The 18,362-nt window shown below is 40.1% G+C and overlaps 1 protein-coding gene across 4 annotated transcripts in view; it reads right to left on the bottom strand.

The window, feature by feature from the left end:
• RNF180 (ring finger protein 180) overlaps positions 1-17,932 on the bottom strand; it is an 83,994-nt gene extending 66,062 nt beyond the window's left edge. For 2 of the 4 annotated variants that reach the window (XR_013943288.1, XM_080573259.1), the window contains exons 1-4: positions 17,501-17,634; positions 11,870-12,001; positions 8,873-8,968; positions 1,031-1,981 (exon numbers count right to left, since the gene is read on the bottom strand). Coding sequence is in view for 3 of the 4 variants with exons in the window: in XM_080573259.1 (XP_080429385.1) it covers positions 1,031-1,981; positions 8,873-8,968; positions 11,870-11,971 (1,149 nt within the window). In the remaining variant the exon portion in view is untranslated. Of the gene's footprint in view, positions 1-1,030; positions 1,982-8,872; positions 8,969-11,869; positions 12,002-17,500 lie in introns of all 4 variants that reach the window. The other 2 variants (XM_080573258.1, XM_080573257.1) reach the window with 2 other exon arrangements.
• Between the last annotated feature and the right edge of the window lie 430 nt (positions 17,933-18,362).

The following is an 18,362-nucleotide window of genomic DNA, read 5'->3' as shown; positions in this document are numbered from 1 at the left end:
CAACAAAAACGGTTTAATACCTAAGCTAAGCATAGTCTGTTAAAACAAGATTGGGATTTCTGAATAAAGCATAAATATCAAATTAAACTTTACTGATACCAAATGCAAAACAACCACATAAAAAAATATGTATCTGTGAAATAAGGCTTTCTGCAGCTTTGCATGTCACTGCACTTCACAACGACATACCTTCCTAAAGTGGGAATGATTTCTGGATTAGATATTACTTCTCTGGTGAGAGTTAGTATGTTTGCTCTCTCTAGCCACACGGTATTTTATAGCAGGAATTGTATGAGGAGGAATTTTCTTTTAAAGGTATACATGTCATCAACCTTTCTAATTAATTTCTGAGCAAACTATAACTGTTATTCATGTAAAGATATACTCCCAGTCTCTGCCCCCCTCACCCTTCCAAATTTGCATGACCATCTATAGTCTTCAATTTTGTTTAATTCTGTTCTTCTTTAATGGAATGAAGAGGGAAAACATAGCTGTATAATTGAGCTGTATAAAAGCTTTATAAAAATATGTAAGTTGTTTTTCTAGATTAGTAGACAAAGTATTTAGCTACTAAAGCTATAGTAAACAGCAACAATCAGTTCTTTACTCAAAGAAAAAAATTTGTTTTACAATAAATAGTAAATGCAAACATCTTTAAAAAAATATATATTTTTTTAATGCAAAGATAACCCCAAATCTCATTACTTAATAGCTAAGAAGTTCTGAAATGCTACTGTTTCTGATTTAAAAGATTTGTATATTTAGGCCTCCTTTAATCACATTGATTAAATTTTACCTTCCATTTCAGATTTGTTGTTACATCACAACAAAAAGGTCAACAGAAATGAGTTATGTATATCTACGAAGATCTGATTTTAATACAGCAAAAAAAAAAAAAAAGATTGGGTTGAATTAGAAAAATTACATGCAGGAAGAAGTTGCAATACCTTACGAGACAGCATCAAAAACTAAAAATTATAAAAGCAGGCGAAACAAAAAAAAAGTAGCACAATTCACTTTAAACACCTACTTGCTTCTGTAGCCACTGTTCTCGCCTCCTTTGTTTTCTCCTTAAGCTTTTCAACTTGTTTCTTTCTCTCTTACTCAGTTTTTGGTTGATGGAAGTATTTGTAGGCTGCACAAGACCAACAAGTGCAATGTATTGTTCCTCTTCTACAGCACTTGCAGATGAAGAAATGTTCATCACAAAAGGTGACCTGTCAGCAATGGCACTCCCAGAAGATTGTCCAGCAGCTTCAAAATCACATTCACTCTCTGTGCCTCTATGTACCAATGTGGTAAAGGAAGTATCTCGAATCCTCTTCTGCAGTTTGTCAGCATTTGACCTATATTGTTCCTGAAAAGCACTACTGTCGGTCTCTAACTGCAAGCCACTTTGTGTGTAAACAGGTGGATTTTCATTTTGTCCATTCGACCATTTCATATGGTAAATAGTTCCTGTACTGGAAGTTTCAAATGAAGGTGACAAAGCAAGTCTCTTGCTGACATTTAAATCCCAACTATGTGATCTTCTGTGGAAAGGTTTTAGAGTGCATGCATCATTCAGAAGACAGGAAGCAGAAAGATTTCCTTTTTGATTTAATGCCTTTAAGGGAAGTTTTTTACTTTTCATCTCCAATCTGGGAGACCTTGCTTCGAGATAAAGTGCTTCTGTTAATCTTTCAGTATTATTATTTCTGACCATGTATGAAAGCCTTTGTGGTTTGATTTCCGAAGTTGCTGTTACCACTTCTTGGTGGTTATCTGTGCTAAAACCAGACTTAATTTTGCAGAGAGGTAAGTGTTTTCCTGATGATTTTGCCAATTTAAGAGAGAAAGCTGGCTGATAGTCAGTTCGACTTTTGCAGAAATGTATGTTTACTAACTGTCCACAGGAACACTTTGTGTTGCAGACAAAGTTAAAGCCCCCTAAACGGGCCTCACAAAACGGACAATGCAGTTTTCCAATTGTCCACTGTGCCTATTAAAAAAAAAAGAAAACAAACTGACATCCAACACATTCATTATAAATCAACGATTAAGAAATCATTACCAGATTTACTTTTCTCCTTTAATAAAAGGGTTTGTTTTTTGTTTTTCAAACACAAGAGACTGCACAGCAAAAAGAAAATCCACCATAGAAAATGTTCCAGTGAAAACTCTGCTAGATGAAGTGAAAATTATTTGTAAGTGATAACTATCCTAAATCTAAGAAATCTAGAACTAACACACATTTCAAAATGTAGAGGCTTTAAAGTATTTTAATTATTTGTCCACAGATAGAATAATGCTGCAATGCCAGCGAAAACATTAGATCCTTTAAAATAGTGAAATCAATTTACCATGTTAATCTGGAACTGGCAAGCATTGTTTCTCAGCTGAGTTTTCTGAGTGCTAATACATTTCTTGCATACTAAGTACAGTGGAAGGAGATTTCTCACAAAGAGAATATAGCTTTTACTTTGCTTACCCACAAAAGGCTTGAAATGGGACTGGCATTTTGATTTATGTAGTATTACAACATAATCTGTGTGCAAATGCCATCGCAAATCTTCAATACTGTATTATTAGGGACACACTTATTTACATTATCTGCATTTTTACGAATCTCATATCAATCCTAAAGTCACTCTTTGAAAATAAAATACATATCAGACAACTACAAGCTCCTACATACTTGCACAACTATTAGTGTTTTTACTAAATATATTAATCTGTTCAGCAGAAACTTTTTTGACGATTAAAGTCATGCTAGTGTTCTCATGATCACAGCCCATAGGAAAAACAACATTATAAACTCCAGTCACACATTACTCACTAGTGTGCCCAATGTGGGGTTAAGGCATGAATACAGAAGCTATCCAACTTTTCTAGCATTGCTTTCAATTGCAAATGTCTTTGCAAGGTAGTTTGGGAAAATGATTCTATGACTGATGCTTGTCTGAGTGAATGCTCTGGAAAGTTTCAGTAAAACCACTTTTGCAGTTTCAGAAAAATGCTGGTGTGGATGAAAGGTTATATTCCATATGCAATACTACAAAAAGTTCTGGAAACACTTCTATAAGAAGCTTACGTGTGTGTTGTGGGTTAAAAACTCAAAATTTCACGAAGTATCAAAGATGTGCCTCTCACGGCACTTATGAGAATCTGTTTAAATCCGGACACGTTATTAACTTAGAGAAAAAGAAATCTGTTTACATATGCCCCAAACACTAAAATCCCTGAAAACTCCTTCAACACACACAGTCTTAGTTTATAAGGCTGACAAATTTGTGTCTATGCCATTCCCTAAGAAATACTAAGCTGGCACAGAGGTTTACTCTAAATCTCCCACACTCTGTTTCTCAGATGTTATGGACTAGGCACTAAAATTCAGGAATAAGCACTTAGTGTCTTTAGTGAGTCTTGCAGGCACTCAGCCACTACGGAATAGTAACCTAGATTGCCAAAGGGGGAGGAAAAAATATCCACAAAGGTTGGGGAAGAAGGCTAACAGTCTGGTAAACTGGAACACAAAAGGTTCCTCCTGAACATCAGGAAGCACTTCTTTACTGCGCAGGTGATGGAGTACTGGCACAGGTTGCCCAGAGATGTTGCAGTCTCCTTCCTTGGAGATCTTCAAAAGCTGCCTGGACATTGTCCTGGGCAACCTGCTCTGGGTGACCCTGCTTCAGCAGGAGGATTGGACCAGAAGGACCCTGAGGTTCCTTCCAACCTCAGACGTTCTGTGATTCTGGCAAAAATGGGAAAGCACGAGTTTGTAGGGAAGAAAAAGGACAATGCTACACCCTATGTGCAGAGAGACCAGGAGATGAGCTGCAGTACAAGGAAGTCTGGGATTGATTTAGTATGAGCTTGGCAAGGGAGTGTGGAAGCACTGACTCAGGATAAGAAGTAACAGCCTACTAGTGGAGGCGGTGGCAGCGGGAAAATCGGCAAGATCTGAAAAGAAGCTGAGGGTACACAAATTTAATGATGGTGTGCATAAAGAGGAAAAACTAGGAAGGGTTAGCTAAAGAAGCTAAACCAAGTGATGCGTAATGGGGAAAAGAGAATGCAAGTCAATAAAGGTCACTAACAGAGCTAGCTAGGTATTTATAATTATTGAAGATTCACTATACACTAATTTGTGCATGAAACCCAATGAGATTGGTTAAGAACAGGGACAGATGGCAAAAAAGAACTGGCTGGGAAGCAGTGGGCTGTTACAGACTGCAAATAGACTTTGTGCTTATGTAAAATGTTTTAGCCTTTGATTCAGGAGTCATACAGGAGAAAATAACACATGATCACAAAATTATTCAAAGCCCAGGAGGATCTGGGGACAAGCCAAAATTGCTTAAAAATGCCACACATTTATCCGTAAATCTGCAGCATCTTTCCAGAGAAGTCAGAAGTGAATGAGACAAGACTTCCAGGACACAAAAGGATGAAATAAACATTATGACACTGAAGGCTTTCAAAGAGTATTGTACTCTCTGCCTCGGCCACCAGAGGAGCATTGGTCTTCTCCAATCTTGAGAAATATGCTAAGCCTTTTCTTAGCAGTCACTGTCTACAGGTTTTTTATCTTGCAGGTTTCCAACTTGACCTTTTAGGCTTTCAAATGCATAAGGCTGGGCATTTACAGCTAAAGGTGAAAAGAGATATACTAATATCAACATTAACTCCAATTGTACTGAAATAATATAACAAACTACTATAAAAACTGTGTATTCATGATCAGGCATTCAAGGTTCTGCAATTCTGTAAAGCAGGAAAATAACTCATCACCCCTATTTTCTCCTCAAAGATTAGTATTTCTGCAACCGATACACTATTCTGTCATACACTATTGTAGTCTCCATGAGATCATTATTTTTCAGAAGGGCTTAATTAATGTTTAGCAAAATAAAATATACAGCAAAACTCTGAAGGAAGATGAAAAAAATTTTCTTAATTTTTGAATGTTTAGTTTTACAGTCATATTTTTTTTCTTTGTGTTGTCATTTTCAGAGTGGATTTGTTTAGATCAGAAGTTATTTGCAGTATAGAATAGAACAGAATAGAACAGAACAGAACAGTTGAAACAGACCCACAAAGATCAGTTCCAACTGGCTGACCATTTTGGCCACTTCACAGCAAATCTAAGGTACATATATATACATATACATATATTCATATTCTTTTGTATACAGTATATAGTAAAACTTAGACACCGAAGCCTAGTTAGAAAGCAATGCAAAGAGCATTTGCTTCTCAAAATCAAACACTAATCAGAGGAAATCTGTAAGGCAAACATTAACCACTGTTGCTGCTTACTACATCCATGCCACAACATTAACTTCCAGCCCTAAAACAAAGTATATACTCAACAGAAGCAATAATTTCAACAGGAAAGTTGTGAGATGCTTTGTAGTTTAAAATGGGCAGTTAAAACTCAAAAGCAGGGACACTAGGTTGTCATCAGATGTTTGAATCTGCAAGAAAGCAACTATTTTCTAGCCACGTGCCAAAATCATCATTGAATCATAGAATATCCTGAGTTGGAAGGGACCCATAAGGATCATTGATTCCAGCTCCTGGCTCCACACAGGAACAAGCCAAAATCAGACCACGTGCCTGAAAGCATTGTCTAAATGCTTGTGGAACTCCAGCAACTTGGTGCCGTGACCACTGCCCTGGGGAGCCTGTCCCAGTGCCTGACCACCCTCTGGGTGCAGAACCTTTCCCTAACCCCCAGCCTGACCCTCCCCTGTCCCAGCTCCATGCCGTTCCCTCGGGTCCTGTCGCTGTCCCCAGAGAGCAGAGCTCAGCGCCTGCCCCTCCGCTCCCCTCGTGAGGGAGCTGCAGGCCGCCATGAGGCCTCCCCTCAGCCTGCTCTGCTCTGGGCTGAAGAAATTAAGGGACCTCGGCTGCTACTCAGATGTCTTTTCCTCCAGACCCTTCACCATCTTTGTAGCCCTCCTCTGGAAACTAATAGTTTTATGTCCTTCTTATATTCTGGCACCTAAAGCTGCACGCAGTACTCGAGGTGAGTCTGCACCAGTGTAGAGCGGAGCAGGACAATCCCTTCCCTCCACCAGCTAGCAGTGCCGTGCCTGATGCACCCCAGGGTACAGTTGGCCCTTTTGGCTGCCAGGATTCACTGCTGACTCATGTTCAACTTGCCATCAACCAGAACGCTCAGATCCCTTCCCACGAGGTTGTTCTCCAGCGCCTCGACCCCCAGTCTGTATGCACATCCAGTGTTGACCCATCCCAGATGCAGAATCAAGCACTCGCTCTTGTTAAACTTCATATTATTGATGATTGCCCAACTCTTTAATTTGTCAAAATCTCTCTGCAATGCCTCTCTACCCTTGAGGGAGTCAACAGCTCTTTCCAATTTAGTGTTGGCTGAAAACTTACTTTGTATGCTTTCAAGTTCTGCATCCAAGTCATTTATGAAAATGCTGAAGAGAACTGGCTCTAAAATGGAGGCCTGCAGAACCCGTCTAATGATTGGCCACCAGCCTGATGTTACTGGGACCCTCAGCCAATTGTTCACCCATCGTATTATGAATTTGTCTAGCTGTATGCTGGACATTTTGTCCAGAAGGATGCTGTGAAAGACATTATAGAAAGGTTTGCTGAAATGCTAAAAGATTACATTAACTGGCTTCCCTTGGTCAACCTTGTAATAAAAGGAAATTAAGTTTGTTTAGCAGGTCTTTCTGCTCATAAACCCATTCTGACTGTTACCAACGACTGCACTGTCTTTCAGGTGATTTTCAGTAACTCCCAGAATAATCTTATCCACAATTTCACCAGGCACTGAAGTAAGACTGACAGGCCAGGGTCTTCTTTCTTATCCTTCTTGAAAATTGGAATGTTTGCCAGGTTTCATTTGACTGGGACCTCTCCAGACTCCTGAGACCACTGTGAGAGAGGTCTCACAATGACATCTGTCAGCTCTCTGAGTACCTTGGGAGGAGTCCCACAAAGCCCCATACACTTATATGCACCCAGCTGGAGCACCAAATCCTGCACAAGTTTGGGGCTGGCTGGGAGGTTATTGTTAGAACAGTCATAGTCCTCTAACTCAGGGCTCTGGGGGTCCCAAAGCCCACCACTGGTGTTGAAGACAGAGGCAAGGAAGGCACTAAATCATAGAATCATAGAATGGTCTGGGTTGAAAAGGACCTTAAAGATCATCTAACTCCAACCCCCCTGCCATAGGCAGGTTTGCCAACCACCAGACCAGGCTGCCCAGAGCCGCACCCAGCCTGGCCTTGAACACCTCCAGGGATGGGGCATCCACAACCTCTCTGGGCAACCTGTTCCAGTGCCTCACCACCCTCTGAGTGAAAAACTTTCTCCTAATATCTAACCTAAATCTCCCGTCTTAATTTAAAATCATTCCCCCTTGTCCTATCACTATCAACACATGTAAACAGAAATAAACATCTCTGCTTTGTCTAAGTCCCTATTTATGAGGTGACTGTTCCCATCAAGAAATGAATCAATGTTATCTCTGGTCCTTCTTTTGCTGTTAACATATTTTAAAAAGACCTTTTTATTGTCCCCCATAGTACTGCCCAGCTTCATCTCCAAGCTTTGGCTGCATGAATTTTCTCCCTATAATGGTAAACAGCATCTCTGTAGTCCTCCCATGTCACCTGACCTTACTTCCAGTGGCCACACACTTTCTTTTTCTGCCTAAGCTCTAGAAGAAGATCCCTGCTCAGACAAGGCAACCTTCTGCCCTGCCTGCCTGACTTCCGACATTTCAGAATTGCCTGTTCCTGTGCTCTTACAAGGTAGTACTTAACATGTGACCAGTACTGAGGGAGCCCAATGCTTTCAAAAGCAGGTTCCCAGGGGACCTTAATAATGAGTTACCTGAGCAGCCTGAATTCTACTCTCTCCATATCCAGGGTTGAAGCTTTGATGGCACTTTTGGTGGCACGATTACCAAAGATTTTAAACTTGACTACTTTGTGGTTGCTATGGTCAAGATTGCCACCAACTGCCACTTCACCCATGAGACACTCCCTGTTCACAATCAACAAATCCAGGAAAGCAACTTTTCTAGTCACCTCCTTTAGTATCTGTACCAAGAAGTTATCATTAAGGTATTTTAGGAATCTCCTGGACCTGTTTGTATCAGCTGTATGGTATTCCCCATTCATGTCTGGCAAGTCACCCATAAGGACAAGGGCAGCTGATCTACAGGTATCTCTCAGTTCCTTAAAGAATAATTCATCAGTGTCATCATCTTGGATAAGTGGCCAACAGCAGACTGCCACAACAGCATCCACTTTATTTGTTTGCCCCCTATTCCTTACCTAGAGGCTTTCAACTGTTTCATTGCCATCTGCAACCTCTGTACATTCAGGCCCTACTTTACATACAGTGCCACCCATATCATGACATGTAAAAGAAAGACATCACATTGTATTCTAGCAACTGAACTCTAATAAACCTTCACTCCAGTCTTATAGAGAAGCATTTTCTTTACTGTTAGTGTCAATGTATGTATTAATACTGCAAGATACAATACTCAAGACAAACCAAAACCCAAAGCCTAGGTAATTCATGTAATTTTAAGTATTGTCAAGATATGCAGTGTTGCCCTTAACAGTCATTTGGACAAATGTATATACATTCATCTATAAATGGGCAGGAACAGAATTTATCAATTCTAGGTTTTGAACACACGTTTAAAAAACATCAAAAGGGGATAAAGATTCTATGAATGGTAATAATAAAACCTACTGACAAAAATTCTCTCAATTACAAGGTCTCTGTAATATATATGGACTATGTCAGAAAGGTACCCTTGAAATTTGTTTGCCTTACTAATTTCACATTTGCTTGAATGATGAAGATGTAAGGAAAAAAAATCTACCTTCTCAATGACGCATTTAACCCACTCTGGAATGGCTTCTAAGTTCACATGCCATACATTGCAAGACTCCTGAGCAGCAGCTGAAGGTTGTGATGTCTATTAAAAAAAGAAATATTGTATTGATATTCAACATTCATGTAAACTTCTGTTGTTTGAACATATCTAGAAATCAGTCTCCCAAATTCAGTAAATATTTTTATTAATAAATGGTAAATCTCAATGCTGTTGGTGCATTCTTTAAGCCAAAAATCAGGTAGCTGCTGTCAATAATACTCTATTTCTGGATCTAAAGACATTGGACAGACTCCACTGTGGAGATGGAGGCGTTTGGAGGTGTTTTTGTTTTGTTTGCAAGAACAGAAAATATGCAATGGCTGATCTTCAAGTATATTAGGAAACTGATTTCACAAGCACTATCACCTCGCTCAATTTTCCAGTAAAGACAGTAAAAATTTAAGTTCTAGTTTATATGAAGACTGTGGTCAGTACTGGATAACTATTCCATGAATAGTTTTAAATTCATTTTCTAAAATGTTTGTTAGAAAAACAATCTGAGAAACCAGGGACTTTTAGGATTTTTTCAATTTTAACTGCAATTGTGTGACCAAATGAAGACAAAATAAATCTGAAAAAGTTGTTAATTAAGATTAGCATAGCATTTCAGTAACTGATACTAAAATAAATAAAAATATCTAACTTCCCTTTAGCACAGGAGTGATACAAGTGTAATTAAAACCTTTTAATATAGTTTAGAATGTCAGTAAATTTATAAGGATGGCTACAACCCAAGAAAACTCTGTTGAGTGTCAAAGTCTTAAATTCAGTTGTAAAAAGTGATGAACATCAAAAAACAAAAAACAAACACTGACTCCTATGTTATGGAACTCACGGTAGGAAAAAATTTATTATTATGAAAATTGAAAGGGGGGCTATATACAGAAGACAGAAACTTTCAAAAATTTTCCACTTAATGACAGAAGAACTTAAAATATACAAATAGATTCATTTATCATACTCATGCCACATCTTCCTCCTGTCTATGGAGACTGCCTGTACTCCAAATTAGATATAATTCTAATATAAATTTTTGATAGTGCATTCATAACTTCAACATTTGTCTTTTAGGTTTCTTCTAAGAACCTTCTTTTACTCATAGTCCAGCTACATCTTTCATTGCAAGTAAAAAATCCAACAGTGAAAAAAATATACTAAAAACATTACTCTTCTCATCTGAGTACATTCTTGCCACCCACTGCCTTAGAAAGCAGCACTAAGTTACATTTTTTATCTGCTATCTACATAATTAAAGAGTGCTTTCAGTCCTGTGCACACGGAAGATGGCCCTCTGCTAGCAACTGAACGTTCAACCACATTCTTCCATGAAAGGATTGAAAATCCTCCCCAGTAAAAAACAAACAAACAAACAAACAAAAATTAAATCATGCATAAAACAAACAAAAGCATTAAGCATGAAAAATATTCCGGAACCTCAAGCTCTGTAAACAAAGGGAGTGCACTATTAGAAATTTAATCATTAAAAAATGTTAAAAAATAGGAAGGAATTCATCTTCTTTCTAACAGTATATATAGGTTAGGACACTGAGATCCCATCTGTTATTATGGGTACCTGGCTCCACCCATGTTAACCATAGATCCTGAAATACAGGACAGCATAGAGCAGCGACAACTGAGTCACCTTGGACCTACAACAGCATATGCATGTTGGTACTGAATGTACAGCTCTGCTTGACAGGTGTGTCTTACTACTTTGATAGTGTGCCACACAACCCCTTGGAACCAACTGAATGTGTCTGCAGAGCTATGATGGTTTAGGAAATCTACACTAGACTTGATTTCCCAAAGATATCCCCTTCTACAAAAGGAAATAGAAGGTGAAAAAAAATGCAACATGAACTGAAATTGAAAATATAATTTGTGTACTTTGCAATGTGAGGAAGACAAGAGCATATTATGTGAGTTATTTTAATGACAATGTGTCCCCATAGCCTGTACAGAAAAGTGGAGGTTTCTAGTATGTATGCAACAGGTCAGTCTTTGCCTACCCTCTAGCAGGTACCTTCTCACATGCAGGCATGACATCCACTGACATGTATGATCTCTGTAAGAACAGTGATGTATTGGAACTGAAGTATTTTTGAAAGTGGGCTTTCATTTTACAAAGGGAGTAACTCCAGTAATAAGGCACTTAGCAATTATACTATTTAAGTACAAGTTCAAACAAAAAAATTAAATGCATTAAAAGTGAAAAGATTTTAGTTTAAATAAAGTTATTCTTGTCAAGAAACATCTGCAGTTTCAGATACTTAAGTTTTCAGGTAGTGTTTAAGTATTTGTTAGGTCCAAATATTGCTGACTTTGATTGCATTATTTATTGAAAAGGAATAATATTACTAATAAACTTTTGCTTCAGAAATTTTATAAAACCATGTAAAAGCTTTACTTTTGTATTGTAAGAGAGTTGCATAATAAGTAGGGGCACTACATTTTAAGAAAATGGAGCTTTTAACTTTAAAATAAATATTATTCTGTACGATCATTTTTCTCTTTATTTTAATGATAATGGTGTGAGTCACTAAGTCCTATTTTAACCTGGCAGGGCATCCCCCTTCACGGCAGGCAAATCTGAGTGATTTATGTGCAAAGACTATCCCCCATTTTTTTAAAATAAGTAGCAAGAGTATCTGAGGTAGGTAACACTATACATATTACAGGAGCTAGTAGACAAATGTATCATGAATACCAGCCTTCATGTTGCAGAACGTAAAGGTGATTGTTTCTTACTTGGTTTCAGTAGCATTACTGCTTACATTCTTCTCTATATTTTAATGACATATATTTTAATTTATCCACAGGAAAAATTAAGTGAAGGCAAATCTAATAGTTCTCCTTTATTTCAAACCAATGGCACTGGAAAAAAAAAGGAAAAAAAAAAAAAAACAAAAAACAACCAACAACAACAACAGACATTATACTTACATCGGATGGTTCTTTTCCATGACATTTTGCAAGGCAGTTAGAATTTGCTATGTATTTTCTACATCTCCAGCAACGTAGCACGTCAGTCTCTTTGCTATTCATTTCCACTTCTGATTCTTCAGCTCTGTTTGTCTATTTGAAAAGACCACAAAAATGTACAATTCAGTCACCTGTTAAAATTACGTATGGTTTCGTCTTGCAACCTCAAAGTCTATCAGTCATCTCTTCACGATGGACGAGACCAATACTCTGTTTATAAGCATTCTCTGATCATGTACAGCACACCATCTAAACACTTTAGCTAGCAAAGAGAAACATCCGTTTTTGTTTTCAGGCTGCAAGGGAAACTGAAAAAAAAAAAAGCCTAGAAAATAAACCAACTTCCTCAGTGCTTACACAATAGATGAGAACTTCAGCCTTCCCATTTAATATTGCCTCTTCCACACTATACTACTTCCCAGCCTATGTCCATAGAAACAAGTCATTGTTATCCCACACATTTAATACACACACATACACATTTATGCGATGTCACATAACAAAAGTGAATGCTGACATAAAAACAAAGGTTGTTTACTCGGTATGTCCCAGGAGGCTTGCTACAGGGAGGTGGGAGAATCAGTGCTACAGCTGTAACAGAGCTTTTCAAAAACCAGAATCAACCTTCTTGTAAAACAGATTCAAATTAAGACTTAAATTAAGAAGGGCAAGATGAGTATTTTTCTTTCTTTGTGCCTTGCTATGTTTCAATGTTTCTTTGGTCTACTCTAACCTTTTTCCAAAGCCTTCTCTTTTGCCATGCTTTCTCCAAATGTCCCCCTCTTTTCTACATACTTCTTTCTGTTCCACCCTCTTGTGCTAGCTACATGGAAAAAAGCTAAAAATACCTTTACATATACACACTCAACTGGATGGGTATGCCAACTCACAGTGCTAAATTGCACCGTCCTTGCTAACAAGGAGGCAGTAGCATAAAACTCAAACCAGTATTGAAAGAATCTCTATTCTTCTATAGTCCAAACATCTGGTTTAGAAGTTCTTTCAACAATTTCATTTTAGTATATTTTTCACTGAGGTCATCAACACCAGATGCCTGTACAGCTATGTGGCTTATACATAAAAAACCTGTGCTCTTCCCCATTTCTGTCTTGCCTTCTCCTGCCTTGTTTTCTGAATGGAAGACTAGGAAATGAACGCACACATTGGTTATTCATTGTTTCTCATTTATATCTGAGTTCTTCTCTCATGGGATATCCTACTTTTTCAAACTATGTAGACAGTCTAGACGGTATGGCTTGACAAGGAAGAGCTAAAACATCACGTGCATTCAGTAGACTCTTAGCTCAATGTACACACAACTTTTTGTAACCAGATCCACACTAAGCTTAGAAAGTGAAACGAGGGCAATCATTAAGCCTTTTCTCGCAACGTCAAAATAAATTAAGATGAAATTTTATCAAGATTCCATTTTTCTTCCTTTCCAGATAAATAAACATATGTAGTTAATGTAAGTTAAGATGGCCAAGCAAAAGATCATGGAAGAGACACTTGCAGAAAAGGCAGAATTTATGCTAGAAGCCTGTCTTGTTCATGATAAAAATTTGATGATTCAGAAATTTGATGATTCGGAATCTCAACTTTTTATTAACCTTGCTCTGTGAAACACTGTGAAAGTGAGTAACATTAAAAAAAAGAAAAAAAAAAGACAAATTTAGGCTCTGAAAGATTTTACAGGTAGTGTGCATCACTTTACAGTGATAAATACAGCATTAGACTTCACAGGTTATTGAAGGAGTGATTACCAGTTATGAGTGTGTATCACTCCCACACCTGTAAAGCTGTTGTAATTAATTTATTCTTGGCAGTTTCATAACATGCTTCTAAAATTCATTTATTCTTGTAACAGCTCAGTGGGAACCTCAGATCTAAGACCAACAAGGAAGGCCAGACAGACTTTTTGCCTAAGGCTTGCTCAAATAGGCATTTCAGGTACAGCCGTATCCCCATATGCCTCTAAAGATACTGCAGTTAGTGACATCCATCTTGTATACCATATATCCTGTGTACTCAAATGGTATATATTTAAGTCTCTGTATATAGCCTGTTCTCCTTATCATAACTGTTCTAGAAAAAACAAACAAACAAAAAGCCCTGCTTTGCTATCTGTTCAGCAGCTGCTTCATTTGAGGCTAGTGATGCTTCCTGGTTGAAGATATCTGAAGTGATGTAAACATCTCCCTTTCCTGAACATTATCTAGCAAGCAATCACTGTTACACTGCAAAATGAAAGCTCCTTTGTTTTTTTTGATAAACATTTTAAAAGTATTTTCTTAGTTCTGCATAAGGCTTTTATTTAAAAATACACTTTAGTAAGATAAATGAATGTATAATGTATTATAGATACAACAATCTGCATACCACAGGTTGCATTTTGTATGACCAAAAATGCTGACAGTGAACTATATGAAAAAAAATATCCTTAAAGTGCAAATACTTTTTAATACAATATTACAGTAGGCGTAGGTATTCTTCTGGCCTAGCAGAATTTAAAAATGAAAGTTCCTGTTGGTCTATTAAAATTCTGCATGTATGTGCCCTTTTGCAGGTCTTACTGAGGGCAGAAGAAATGCTATAATTGTACATTAACACATTACAGAGCTTTCTACAAGCACCATGTTAGAAAACAGCAAATGAGACATTTCTGATTTTTTACATGAGTGTTCATTCCTCTTTTGATTTGCATATAACTTAAACTGGAACTCAAATGAAAGCACACACACAAAGAATTGTGAAGTGTTTTTATTATTCAAATGCAGTTTAACCATAGTGTTCTGGATGTATTTTAGCAAATTTTCATCTCTCGCAGTTTGCATTTAGAACTGTGAAAAGGCATATGGTTCTCACTTTGCGTCGTCTTTCAGCAAAAATGCCGACATAAAGGCCAGAGATTCCATTTTGAGAGGCAGGCATGCAGAGACTAGATAGTGTCACTCTCAGCAGGCCTTTTCAGCTTGGCACAGGGCCATGTTTGTTGTGGCTGTACTGCTTTCAGATCAGTTGCCTTGTGCAAGCTCATGTTTTCCTCCAAAATAGCATGCAGACATATACGAGTGTAAAAAAGCCTACTCTCCTCTGTGGCTTCTTTTACATCCTTCAAACTTTTCTTCCTGTGACTCAGTCCCAGAAAAGCCAAGAGCAGAGGGTTCCTTCCCAAGTCAGGCACTCAGTCCTCTTTCTTGAGAAATGTCTGTCTAACCTTCCCTTACAGACTTTTGATGGAGATTTCTCAGCCTTCCCAAACCATTTCATTACCTTGTTATCTCCTGTCATTATAGCCTTTCCCCTTACATCTAACCTGATTTTTTGTGCAATTTAAATCTTACTCTTTCTCTTATTTGCTGTGAATGCAGAGGACAAAATGTCTCCTTTTCTTCTGTGCAGCAACATTTTAAAACTTTGAGCACTCACATATCAGCTTCTCTTCAAGCTTGTCTTTGGGCTAAATAAATTTAATTCTTTTACTTTCTCCTCACAGATCATGATTTCTTGATCTCTGTCACTACTATTCAGCTATTCGGTGAACTCTTTCAAATGGGTCAGCTATTCTTGCACAGCAGTTTTCAAATCTGGCTGCAGAACACAAAATGAAGTAGTACTAGCCCTGAATTGATCATTCAGATGATAAAAATTTCCATGAGGGTAAAAAGAAGAGAACGCTTTTTTAGGGTTGAAAATAATACAAAACTCACTAGATCTTTTTTAAAATGTTGTTTCTTACATTTATAAGGACAGGAAATACTGTAAGATTAAATAACTATTCCAATCGCAAGTAAATTTCACATGCAATCTCTGCATAAGATCTCCAAGATTTTCAGATTCATACATGCTCATCAATATGTTAAGGGAAGAAGAAACAATAATCACATTTTTTCCTTTCTCTCACTCCATCTGGAAAACTTATGAGCAACAACACTGAAAGCTAGTGGGACTATTTGCAAAGAAAACACTAAAAATGAGGTGAAGGATCAAGTGGCAGACAGCAATCAAAGAAATGGCACAGAGCTGATCTGCTTCCTGTTTACTTATCATTTCTTGAATAGGATGCTTTCCCTTTTGGCATCTTCTCATAAGTAGGAAGTCCCCTTTGATATCTATATCTATACAATTTGGATTGTGTTAAGAAACAATGTATTAAGCTCTGACCATTTATAACGAAAAAGATTGCTGAAAAACATGAAGCCCCTCCCCCACATTTTTCAAATGTGCAAAGTGAATGACTAAACATAAAAATATATTTCTGTTGAAATCCTGTTCAAGGATTTCCCTGCAACTAGCTTCACTTGCCTCTCAAAAACATAAAACTAAAAGAATGGGTAGAGCAGAACACATGTTTTTTGATGCTTTTTTCTTCAAAAGTCATCTATGACCCCTTCAGGATGCCACAGCCACAAGGATGACAATAATAATTAGGTTGCAGCAAGGAATTAGGGCACAGAAACTTGAGCATTAGTTACAGGGAGCACTGTAAAAAACAGTAGATGCATGCCAGCTTTGAGGTAGGGTGGCGAAGACAAGCCAGATGAGCTGTCCTGGCCAACAAGTGCCCAGAACCAGAAGTTCCTGCTCCCAAGAAGGCAGGAACGGACACTTTGCTAAACAAGGAAACAATCCTGGAAGGCATTCAGGCACACGTGAAAACTAACTGCAAACTTCCAATGTCTGAAGTTTTTCAGTTTTGAGGAGACACGTCTAAAAGGACACTTAAGAAGCATTTCTCAATGAAGTAACTGTTATGCAGGGAGAAAGAAAACAATGTTTAAGGAACTGTCTCCAGGCTGCCAGAGAAGCAAAGCAGCACGGCGGGTTTAGTGTCATCCAGGCTGCTCCTGTGTCGGCTCCTGCTGGATAGTGAACTGTTTTGCCAGTTCAGCTATTGTTGTGGGATCAGCTCCCATAACATGGTCCACTGGTTGACGAGACAGGGTGACGAGACTCCCTCTTGCAGCAAGAGTAGCCCACATAAATTGGAAAGCAGTTAATGTAAAAATGGGAAAGAACGTGTTACTTGCAAGGTGTTACTTAATTGCTAACAAATCCTACTGCATGCTGGCAAAATGGATGGGCGTAGAAAATACAGCAAGAGAACGCGGAGTGCTTAAATCGCTTTGACAAGGAACAGACAAAACAGGTCAGCGGGAAGCCAGGGATCAGCGCGTACGCTTTTTCTCTCATGCGATCCCACAGGCTGTCTCACGACTGCTCTCTGCTTTTGCACGCACAAACACCAGCCTCTGCACAAAACCGAGGACCAAACAAACACGCACACCATGCGGGCGTCCCGGTGCGAGGCTAGCACCCGGCCACAAGCCGCCGGCCGCCACCCGTGGCCCGGCCCAGGCCCTGCCGCAGGGCAGCGGGGCACGGACCGCAGGGCACCGGCCGCAGGGCAGCGGGACACCGGCCGCCTCCAGGCCGCCCTCCGGGCGATTCTGGTGCTGACAGGCGGCGGCAGCGCCGCTAAGTTCACTGCGAGGAGAAGCCGGGGCTCCCCGCTGCTCGCAGCGCCCCCCGCCCCGCCGCCCCGCGGGCAGGTGTCGGCCCCGCGGCCCGCGCCCCCGACGCGCCGCTTACCGGGGCCGCGCCGTGCGAGGGAGGCTGCGAGGAGGAGGAGGAGGCGGGGAAGGGGTTGCGCAGCGGCAGCTGCTCCTGCGAACGGGAAGAGACGGGAGACAAACGGCAGCGGAAAGCGCTCGGCGAGAGCCGAGATCGGCCCCCTCCCCGGCGGCCCTGCCCGCCGTGGAAGTCGCCCTGCGGCCGGCCGGTTCCCCTCGGCAGCTGCCTTGCCCTGTCCCTGCCGCGGGGGGCCGGGGAGGAAGGCGGCGGGCGGCGGCCGGGGCGGCCCGCGCCGCGCCGAGGCCTGAGGGTGGCACGGCCTCTCGGCTCCTGACTGGCAGAGGGGGAGCCGGGGTGGGGTCGGCCCCGGCGGCAGGGTGTGACCGAGGCGGTGGGCGAAGTGAGCTGGAACGTTTCAGTAAAAATTGGAAGATTTGAGTGTGTGTGTATGTGTTGGGGGGAAGCGGTCCCTGTCCGTAAAGGGGGGAGTACAGGTACTCGCTGACGCGTCAGGCTGCTGCTTCAGGTGCGCAGCGCGGTGCTCGCCGTGCTTGGGGCTCTTCAGGGCCAAGGAACAAGCCCTGGCCCAGCTCACAGCCAGGGGCTGGGGCCAGGGCGATCAGAGGACACACAACCGCCAGCAAGCAGTCGTGTATTGCTGCCTGTCAGCTCATCAGCAGCCTCTGCGTATTTTAATAGGCACCAAAGGAAAGAGGAAGTTTTAAACTAAATAAGGAACAACAACAAAGTAAATTCGTGAACTTTTACACAGAGTTGCTGTAAATCATGTAGGGCAGCATGGGAGAGAACCCAGACACAAAAGTGAGTTCAGTAGCAGATGCACCAGAGGGTCGTGCTGCCATCAAGGGGAACGTTGAAG

This window comes from Anser brachyrhynchus (genome assembly GCF_964034855.1).
Source record: "Anser brachyrhynchus genome assembly, chromosome: Z".
Classification (NCBI taxonomy): Eukaryota; Metazoa; Chordata; class Aves; order Anseriformes; family Anatidae; genus Anser; species Anser brachyrhynchus.
Note: the sequence above shows the minus strand (reverse complement) of the source record. Positions and strands in the feature narration are given on the sequence as shown.